Here is an 11,447-nt window from a genome sequence, read left to right on the forward strand (position 1 = left end):
TGTTATATTGCATCAGTCAGACTATCAGGCTTCATCTCAGATGAAGGAGTGACTCTTCCGTGGTAACAAACTGTGAGTTTCAGCAGCTGAGAGGCAGGAGGGAAGGGTGAGTGAGTGGTCTTGATGCATTCTCAGTCTAGACTAGACTAGAAAGAGGGGCGCTGCTCTTGTGGCGAGCAGCAGGTTGTCTCTCTCTGTCAGTGTTTTAACTTATTTTATTTCATTCTTTTATTCCTTTATATATATATTTTTTTGCCTGAGGAAATTCTATAGCATCGGCTTGTGTTTTGTGGAACTTCTTTTAACGAAGATGGGTTTTTTATTTCGCATGATTTTATTGGCAATCCTGACGGTTGTTTGGAGTCATTCCTTTACCATCAATAATCCTGGCTAATGTGCAGTCTCTGAGGAGTCAATTGGATGAACTGCATTTGAATGTCGCACACTTACGTGACTACAGGGATACATGTCTAATGGCATTCACAGAGACTTGGCTCAAGGACTCTGACCCTGATTGTTCTCTGGAACTAAATGGCTTCGGGTTTCCCATACGTTTGGATCGAGACCCCGGAGCTACCCAGAAATCTCAAGGAGGAGTGTGTTTGTATATAAATCAGAAATGGTGTAAAAATGTGACCGTTCGTAGACAAGTGTGTCTGCCTGACATTGAGCTCCTCTCTGTGTCTTTGAGGCCGTTTTATCTGCCGAGGGAATTCCCACAGATCAACGTCACCATTGTTTACATCCACCCTAAAGCGAATCCTAAGAATGCGACTGACACCATCTCCATTTTTTTCCTAATAACAAACCATGGTCTTCAAAAGGTCTTATGAGGCTGATTCATGAAAGGAAAAAAGCTTTTATTGAAGGGAATATCTTGAAAGTTAGAGAAATTAGGAAGGAGATCAGATCAGAAATTAAAAAAGCCAAAGTAAAATACAAGGATAAGGTAGAGGCGGAGATGGGTAGCAATAACTTAAGGGTGGCCTGGGCAGGCATGAAACACATGACTGGTCACTGTTACAGTGACTGTAATAAGATAAGTCTTCCTGGTTTTAGTTCAGACTCTCAGTTAGCAAGTAGAGAAGCTTATAGACCCTCTACAATTTGCATACAGGCCTCGTAGACGTGTTGATGATGCAGTGGTCACCAGTGTTGGTCAAGTTACTTGAAAAAAGTAATCAGTAATTAATTACTGATTACTCCCCCCAAAAAGTAATCCCGTTACTTTACTGATTACTTATTTTCAAAAGTCATTAATTACTTAGTTACTTAGTTACTTAGTTACTTTTTAAAAACACGATTTACAACCTGAAGAGGTGATAAAGTGATAGATCTTTCAGCCCAATTCTACTTTTTCTGCATAATCCATCATACAAAATGTAATCAAATGGAAAAGTCTCTTTTTAACTTGTTTTATCAGTTTTATCAGTTTTAATCTTTTAACTTTATGCATCAAGCAAAACATTTAATTATGCAACATTCTCTGACTTGAATAAATTAGTTTAACATTTAAACCTATTTTCTACACATTCCAGCACATAAAATAAAATATTTTTTGTATTTTCACTCACTCTTTCAAACAGATGCAAGTAAAACACAGCAGAAAATAAATAAAGTCACAGACTCAGCGGTCCTTTTGCTCTATTTTCACCTGTAAAGCAGGAGCAGGGTAGGCGGAGGGTTACCCTGGTGTAGGTGTGCTGCGGTCAGTTGAAGAATCTGCGCGAGTGTCTCTGTGAGTTTCCCATCACGTCGTAGCTACTCGGTGCTTGTTGGAAGTTTAGGGTTTTTTTCGCTGTAAAAAGAAGTTTTCTTCCCACGCACAGCGGACACTAATGTTTTTGTCACTTCTTATGGAATCAAACTCAAAGTAAGGTCAGTGCTTCCACGCTTTAAACGCTGCACGCTCATACTCTCTCCCGCACTCGATATATTATCCATTGTTGATCTGCACACAGCTGCTGTCACCAACGTCGCACTCGCTTACGTCACTGTCATGAGACATTCTCGCAAAAAAAATCACGGTTTTAGTAACGCAGTAACGCAGCGTTCCTACGGGAAAGTAACGGTAATCTAATTACCGATTTTGCAATAGTAATCCCTTACTTTACTCGTTACTTGAAAAAAGTAATCAGATTACAGTAACGCGTTACAAGTAACGCGTTACTGCCCATCTCTGGTGGTCACTCTGTTGAACTTCCTTTATCGCCATCTTGATGGCGCCAAAGCTCATGCTCAGCTCTTATTTATTGATTTTTCTTCAGCTTTTAATACTATCCAGCCACATCTTTTAGCTGATAAACTTCTTAACCAGTTTACACTTGATCTTAATCTCGTTGGTTGGGTTTTAAACTTTTTAACTGACAGATCTCAGTGTGTGAAAGTGAACGGCTGTTTTTCCAAACAGCTGAACTCTTCCACTGGCTCACCGCAAGGTTGTTGTCTCTCTCCTCTACTGTATATTTTGTACACTAATGACTGTCGCAGTACACAGGCCAACAGGCATTTCATTAAATACGCAGATGACACAGTCATTGTAAGCCTCCTTCATGGTGAAGAGGATTCCCATGGGCCTGTTGTGGATGAGTTTGTTTCGTGGTGTGATCAGTCCTTCTTAATGATCAGCACCTTGAAAACCAAGGACATGGTTATTGACTTCAGGGAGACATCCCCTCATCCTGCGCTAACAGTGGTAAATGTGCAGCCATTGAACTGGTGGACAGTTATAAGTATTTGGGGGTTGTTCTTGATAAAGCTCTGTGCTTTGAGTCACATCTTGCTGCTACAGTGAAAAAGGTTCAACAAAGACTTTTTAAGGAGGTTGAGAGGTTTCAATGTTTCATCTGCAATGATGACTCGTTTTTTATAAAAGTTTTATTGAATCTGTTTTAACTTTCTGTATCATTGCTTGGTACGGTAATATGTCTCTGAATAATAAGACCAGACTTAACAACCTGGTTAAAGTGGCTGGTAAGATTTCAGGGAGGTCTCAGGTCCAGCTTGTGGACTTTTATAACAGGCAGGTGCTGAGGAAGGCGACCTCTGTCATGTTGTGTTCAGATCATCCTCTCTTTAATGATTTTCAACTGCTTCCATCAGGTCGTCGTTATAAAGTGCCTGCAGTGAAGACAAAGAGACATAGATTGTCTTTTGTACCTACTGCTATTATCATAGTTAATAACACTGAACCATATGTGTTGTTGCCATTGCACATTGTACTTTTTTGATGAAAAATCTAGGTTGTTTTCTCAGGCTTATATTATATTATATTATTTTGGAGTGTGTATGTGATGTGTTGGTTGCCTGTTTGTTTGTTTGTACGGACATCTACAACTATATATAAAAATACAAAACAAAACAATTTTCAATTTGTTCTAGTTTATTGCACTTTTTGCTGTATATGTATATATGTATATGTAGTTACTATGGACTGAATGCATACATATTATTAAAATTTGGGCTATAACGGTTGTATTGACGTATAGCAACTTGAACTGCTCCCCAAAATGGCACTACAGCAGTGGTTCCCAAACTTTTTTTGCTGGGCCCCCCTTTGTTTTACACGAAAAACGTTCGCCTCCCCCCCGGCGCGTGAACAGCACGCACACGCACTAACACATCCTCCAACCACACACGCCCATATTTTGCTCCATTGCGGTTTATTTCACACCTCAAACATTTAGTAAACAATTAAGCAAATACAAGTAATCTGCAATAAATTACAGGTAGTAAGAAAATAAACTACTAAATCTTTTACGCTACGTCCGCACCTACACTGGTATTTTTGAAAACGCAGCTGTTTCATCCAAACAGTGTTTCAAATCACCAAAAACTGAGATTTTTTTAAAACTCCTTTTTTGCGGACGAGGAATACAGAGTTCATCTGGCAACGTCAAAGGTTGCGCCTTTTTTCACGTCACGTTATTGTTTATGTGAGATGAATTGCAGAATGGCAGACAGAGACAAAATACTGTTACTCTGAGTATCTGCAGGTTTCACACGCAGTTACTGTCCCTCCATTTACAAAGGCGTCACGGGTAGTTGTTTTTTCTTCTTCTGTAATACTAATCAACATTGCTGTCAATACATTTTCAAAAAATGCCTCTCTGTGCAAAATGGGTTCAAAAACATAAACAGCTGTGGGATCCTGTTTGTCTGTGATTTGAATCGAGGGAACAAATCGTGGCAGGATCAGCCTGATGTTATTTGTATCCCGCTGTAACTTTACTCTATAAAGAGCAAACATCTCCAAAATGTCAGGAGTAGTTAGTCACTACAACAAGTGTTTGTGAACTAAAAATTAAGAATGTGGGATCCTGTTTGTCCATGATTGGAAGAGCCCAGCGCTGCTCCCGACGCAGGGACCTACCTCAGCACCTGTGCAGGTGAAGCCAAAGGGCAGATTTGCTTCACCATATTTTCTAGTCTTTGGCTTAGAATGAAGTTGGTTTGGAAACATATTCAGCGATGCTTCATCTCCTGCTTTGCGTTTCTGTGGGCGCCGTGCTAGCAGTGTTCAAGCGTTTTGTTCCCCTCCCTTTTCATACCGCGCCCCCCCTGCCATGGCTCTGCGCCCCCCCTAGGGGGCGGGCACCACAGTTTGGGAAGGTCTGCACTACAGCATGTAAAAATCTAAAGATAAGCTCTGGCAGACTTGGTTCTATGGTAGGTCTTAAAGGGTTTAACATCAAAGATTCAGTGGAGAGCTACTGTAACAGCTGAACAGAAAAACTCTTCCTCCCCTGGTGTGCTACTCTTCACAACCCGCAGGACTTTCACCCTCAAGAGATGGAAAAGGGGAACGAGGGCCAACGTCCAGGTGAAACTGAGAAGCTACCAGAGGCTAGCTTCTTGGCTGTGGGGAGAATCCTGGTGCCTGCGTCCACTTCCTCTCCTGACATTTAGTTAATATGTTACGCCGGTGACTGGGACCTGGGCTCTGTGGCTCAGAAGCAGTTTTTCTCACGGTGTGTCCGTCAAACGTTCACTGTTTTTATTGATAACAGCTATGTCTGCTCATCGATCATTGCTTCCCCCAGCTCTGGAGTCGCTGCCCTGCCCAGCAGGTCCACAGGTCTGCATTGTCTTTATTTCAAGTGCCGCTGCAGTCAGCTGTTGATTTTGCAGATCGACCGTCATCAACTCGGTTGGCCCCGCTTAACGTTCGCTCCATAACAAACAAATCATTTATTCTAAGCGATCTCTTTATTAAAGAGTCTCTAGATTTCATGTGTCTGACTGAGACGTGGCAGCAAAATAAGAATTATGTCCAATGTTCCCTCTAATGTTTCATGTGTCTGAGCGAACACACAAACTCCCTGAGCGGTCCCTTGGATCACTGGATCACGTTGTCATTAACGTGGCTTCACTCTACATCAACCAAAACACCGGTGTCGGCACATGAGGACGCTGTCATAGCCCGTCAGCGACGTTGATTAGCTGCGTATATACGAATGTGAATCATTGGCTGGACTATGGGATAAGGCGGCATCGTTCTAAATACTGGAGCAGCCAGTCACTGACTAACACTGCAAAGCAGAATTGTTAACGTATTTATTTTCATTTCAATTCAGGTTAGTATTTAGTATTTAGTATTTATTTATTTATTGTCATTGTCAAGAACAATGAAATTGCGTTTGGGGCTTCCATACAACCCAAAAAAAAAGAAGAAAATAATAAATACCCCTTAAAACCCAAGTGTACATATTTAACCCAGTGTGACTCCAATGCAATAAGACAATCCTTAGCAACAACATGAGAACATGACAAGTAATGTTCGTAGAAAATCAGACAAAGACCTGAGAAACATGACAAAGTACAACAATGCAACCCATTCAATATTATTGTACTGTGAGATATGATATCAGATATGATAGTTATCTATTTAAGAAGGAGGGGGGGGGGGGGGCAGGAGGGGGAAGAGAATAAAGATATGATGCACCAATGCAGACCAGTTCATTGCTATTAAGAAGTTGGATATGGTTATTGTCCGTGAGAGGGGGGCAGAGAGTTCAGGAGCCTCACAGCCTGTTAGATATCTTTTTGTGCGCAATGCAGATACTCTGTGTGCAGAGAGCGTGTCAGCGGATTGCGCCCGTGCGCAGCTTAGAGGGAACATTGATTATGTCCACTTGAATGAAATCTGCCCGGCTGGCTGCTCCGTCATCTGAACTCCGCGTCTTTTAGGACGTGGTGGAGGACTCGCTGTTGTTTACCAGGACAGATTCACATGCAGTCTGATGACCTCGGACTCCTTTTCTGCATTTGAGTCACAGATGATGGTCAGTTCTCTAAAAACCAGTTATTGTATTTTATTCTACCTGATGGGGTCTTTCTAACTGAATTTAATGACCTTCTGACATCCATCATTTCATTGGAGAAGGTTGGGAGATTTGAGCCGTCATATTGATGAAGCATCCTGTAACACTGCTGCTGAGCTCATCACTGTCACTGAGTCTTTTAACTTTAGGCAGCATGTTTCTGGCCCCACACATACAAAGGGTCACACACTGGATCTTGTTTTCTCCCTGGGTTTAAATATACATGATGTATGTGTGGAGGATGTCCATGTGAGTGACCATAGCTGCATATTTTTTAACTTGTTATTTTACTTGGATCCTTCATCTCCTAAACTGATGATCCAAAGGCAGATTATAAACCAAGATGCTGCTGGAAGGTTCTCTGCCATGTTTGACCCTCGCATGGCTCGTAGTGACCTCGACTCACGTATTTTATCCTTTAATGATCAATGCAAGTTGTTGGAAAGCCCACTGATAACATGTTTACATGGCTAAAATGTTATGGCTCATTCATTGATAGTATTTTCGCCATAGAAATTGTTATGTCCTATATTGTTGAACCCACCATGTCTATGCTGATGCTCTTTGAACGCACCACATACGTACTCGAGGCCATGCAGTGGCTGCTAGTCTGTGTTCTCAGTATTTTTATGTGTCAGTTCCAGTTTTAGAGCTCTAAAGTGCAGCTATCGTGTTAGGAATATGTTAGGAATAGACAGGAACACTGAGCACACTGAGGTCAAATCTTTATTTAGGGCGACCGTGGCTCAGGGGGTTGGGAATCGCATCTGTAACCGGAAGGTCACCGGTTCGATCCCTGGGCTCTCTGTCCTGGTCGTTGTGTCCTTGGGCTTTACCCTACTTGCCTACTGGTGTTGGCCAGAGGGGCCGATGGCGCGATATGGCAGCCTCGCTTCTGTCAGTCTGCCCCAGGGCAGCTGTGGCTACAACCGTAGCTGCCTCCACCAGTGTATGAATGTGAGAGTGACTGAATAGTGGCATTGTAAAGCGCTTTGGGTGCCTTGAAAAGCGCTATATAAATCCAATCCGTTATTATTATTATTATTTTACCACTCGCTGCATTCTTGATGTTCATGTTCTTCTCTTTCCCCTCACCCTGCAACCAGTCATGGTAGATGCTCCTCCTGGAGCCTGTTTTCACTGGGAGGATCTTTGTGTCAAAGGGAGTTCTTCTTCCCACCATCACCAAGTGCTGCTCACAGTGGAGGCGGTTACCTTACACTGTTAAACAGCTTCAGATGACTGTTGTTGTCTGTTGGGTATTGTCACTTATAAATAAAGTTACATTGAATGGATGTATGGATGGATAGATGTTATTGTGACAAAGAGAAAACGATTGTTGACAGATTGATTGTTGTTTTGTGTGTCTGCAGTCTGTCAGGCTGTCTGATCACAGAGGAAGGCTGTACTTCTCTGGCCTCAGCTCTGAGCTCCAACCCCTCCCATCTGAGACAGCTGGACCTGAGCTACAATCATCCAGGTCCCTCAGGAATGAAGCTGCTCTCGGCTGGACTGAAGGATCCAGGCTGGAGACTGGACACTCTCAGGTATGGAGAGAATGTCTGATAGAGGAGGAAGAGCTGGAAACATTTCCTGTGTCCTTCACTCACTTCCTGTTTGTTTCCTGCAGATGAGACATGAACAATCACACATGCAGGAATATTTTCAGGGACAGACACACTAGTCTAGCTGGATAGTTCATGGATATTTATGTAGGGGTCTCCAAGGAGTCTGGTTGCAGGAACATTTAGGTCACAGGTGTACCTGAGATAGATACCAGTGTACCTAATAAAGTGTCAGCCATGTGTATGTTTCCCATGCTGTATGTCCACAGTGACAGAAGGATGAAACAAGGCTGTGAATCATTTCAGTCTGTGTTTGTGACAAAGAGGCAGACAGGAGCAGCTAACATTTGGAAATGGAAGCTTAAATAATGACAAACTCTACATTCACAGCTGAATTAACAATAAATTTGTTCTCAAGTGCACATTTAGCAGCTAATGCTATTACTGTTTTCCCTTGCTTTCTACAACTTGAGCAGCTATTGCTAAGTAGGCCACTTTGCTCTGCTAAGGATTTATGTGACCATGATGAAAACTCTGATAAGCTAATGCTGCTAAGCTAATACTGTTTATGGGCCCTGTTAGAATCAATATTTCATTCTCATTCTGTTGTTTGAGAACAATATTAACGTTTCACATCATTATAACACAAGAGAAAAGGGTATTAGCGTTAGCTACTAATGCTTATTCACCTCAAATTAGCTTTAGCTGCTAATGGTAGCCTACTTAGCAATAACTGCTCACTAATATAATGCTAATTCACATCAAATTAGCATTAGCTGCTCAAGTTGTTATAAGGAAAGAGAAAACGGTATTAGCATTAGCTGCTAATAATTGTTCACCCCTAATTAGAGTTAGCCCCTAATGGCAGCCTACTTAGCATTAACTCCTGACGTCGTTGTAATGCAGGGGAAAAGAGTTACCATTATCGGATAATGCTAATTCACATCAAATTAACATTAGTTAACAATGGTAGACTTCGTATCATTAGCTGCTGTCATTCTTACAAAGCAAACAGTATGAGCATTAGCTGTTAATGCTTTCTCATCTAACATTAGAATTGGCCACTAATGGCGTATTGTTAAAAAGTAAAAAAACACATTGTTAGCATAAGCGGATGATGCTAATTCACCTAAATTAGCATTAGCTAATGATGGCTACATACCTAGCATTAGCTACTGATATTGATATAAATCAAGAAAATATGGTATTAGCATTAGCTTTTAATGCTTTTTCATCTAAAATTAGAATTAGCCACTAATGGCGTGCTATTTAGCATTACCTCTTCACATCGCAGGGGAAAAGTTAAAATTAAATTTAAAAAAATGTTCAGATTAGCTACTCATATTGTTAAAAAGTAAGAAAAAACATTGTTAGCATAAGCGGATAATGCTAATTCACCTCAAATTAGTATTAGCTAATAACGGCAACCTACTTAGCATTAGCTGGTCACATTGTTATAATGCAAGGGAAAATATGGTATTAGCATTAGCTGCCAATTCCTATTCACCTAAAATTAGCATTACCTGTAATGGAAGTCTACTTAGCATTAACTCCTCACTAATGTAATGCTAATTCACATCAAATTAGCTTTAGCTTTAGTATTAGCTGCTAGCACCAGCCTACCCAGCACTAGCTGCTCACATTGTTAAAAAGTAAGTGTTAGCATTAGTGCATAATGCTAATTCACATCCAATTAGCATTAGTTAATAACGGCAGCCTATTTAGCATTAGCAGATAATGTTGAAATTTGGCCCACTGGAAAAGTTAAGAACTAAAGATTTAGGAGTGTTTCTCGATAGCTCTTTCTCATTTGAGAAACAAATAAATGTTGTTATTAAAACCAGCTGTAAGCTTTATATTGTTGATTGTCATTTCCCATATGGAAAAGATATATAAATCTTATAAAGTTTGTATCTGTCTTGTGTGAAACTTGTATGAAAAGCATACAAGAGTGAAAACAGATATAAGATCCCTTGAAAAATTATATAATGAAACTTGTATGTTTTCGATACTTACTAAAACAATATATGAAAGTAATGAGAAAGTGGCCACTTTCGTGAGTATGACTTTCATCATATAAGTTTTTAGTCTTTTCCATATGGGATATGCTTAAAAATATTTACTCATACATGCTTAGAGTTGTATAATCGATTGGATGATGATAGAGGTTCGATCCTTAGAAGTCTGTAAAGACTCTGTGTGCCTTCCAGAGTGCTCTGGCATGCACACACCACTTGGGGCCATGAGAGAGGTCGTACCCTCTCTTACTGATTTATGGTGTAGGACAGGGGTCTCAAACTCAATTTAGCTGGGGGCCGCTGCAGGCAGAGTCTGGGTGAGGCTGGGCCGCATTAGGTTTTCCACAAGAAAGGCATGGTTAAAAAATTCCAATCTTCTCAAATCTCTTTATTTTTATTTTTTAACACAAAATATGAAAAATGAATAAACAAATTAAGAATTAATAAGAAAATAAATCAATCTGTAATACATAAATAAAACAATAATAAGATATTTTTAGTCAGTGAACTTGTGTTTTTCTTTCAGTCTTCTATATCTGCTGTGTTTAGATTGAAATGTCTGTATTAACAGTTCTATAACCTTCTTCTGAACATGAATGGAACACTGGAGAAAATGAACTGTTCTTCTGAACATGGCTTCTCTTGCCTACTCCTTGCTGCTAGAGACCTGGCAGCGTTTCCTCTCGCATAGCCGAGCCAGATTTGGCCTGAGGGAGGAAGCAGTTGCGACCCTCAGTATGTCTTGAAGATGATCATCCGTAAGTCTGGACCTGTACTTGGACTTATTGAAGTTCAAAGTGGAGAAGAGCTTTTGGCACAAGTATGTGCTACCAAAAAGGCACATGGTCCGCTTGAACATTCGGGAAAGCCGAGGGAAACTAGGGCTCAAGTCTCTCAAAAATTGTCCAAGCTTGTCTGCTTTTCCACTCACCTTCCTGAACTTTGCTTTGAGTTCAGAGTTGCACTGCAGCTCAATGAGCTCCATTTGAAGCACAGAAGGGGCATCTTGCACATCAAAGGAGAAGGGGTCCGCAAAAATGTGAAAGGTGGCTCTGTGTGTCTTGAAGTCAGCAAATCTGTGATCAAATTCCTCCTGTAGCCTCAAAATGACATCAACATACTCGTCAGCACTGAATGGTGTGCCTGCATCCACGAGTGCCTTGCATGCTGGGAAATGGCAAAGGTTTGTCTGAGAGAGCTGAGCTTTCCAGAGCGCCAGTTTTGTGGAGAATGCTCTCACGTTGTCATAGGCAGCACTGACAAGTTGCCCCTGGCCTTGTAACGTCTTGTTCAGTACATTAAGCTCATGTGTCATATCAACAAGAAAAGCTGAGTCCATGAGCCATTTGGGATCAGTTAGCACAGGAACACTAACTCCATCCTTCTCCATGAAGGCTTCACTTCTGCTCTCAACTCAAAAAGTCTCTTTAATACATTTCCCCTGCTGAGCCAACGTACCTCAGTGAAGTCGAGCACATCCCCATATTCTGACTCCATTTCCTCTAGAAAAGCACAGAACCTTCGGTGCTTTAAGCCCCTGG

At 41.1% G+C, this 11,447-nt stretch overlaps 1 protein-coding gene across 1 annotated transcript in view; it reads left to right on the top strand.

Moving 5' to 3' along the window:
• Window positions 1–2,924: 2,924 nt before the first annotated feature.
• LOC309697140 (stonustoxin subunit beta-like) overlaps window positions 2,925–11,447 on the top strand; it is a gene marked incomplete at both ends in the record, with an annotated part of 12,912 nt that continues 4,389 nt past the window's right edge. Inside the window, 1 exon segment of the mRNA XM_082518807.1 lies at window positions 2,925–2,973. Within this exon segment, the coding sequence (XP_082374933.1) occupies window positions 2,925–2,973 (49 nt within the window).

Source organism: Aulonocara stuartgranti (assembly GCF_965226115.1).
Source record: "Aulonocara stuartgranti genome assembly, chromosome: 3".
In the NCBI taxonomy this organism is placed as follows: domain Eukaryota; kingdom Metazoa; phylum Chordata; class Actinopteri; order Cichliformes; family Cichlidae; genus Aulonocara; species Aulonocara stuartgranti.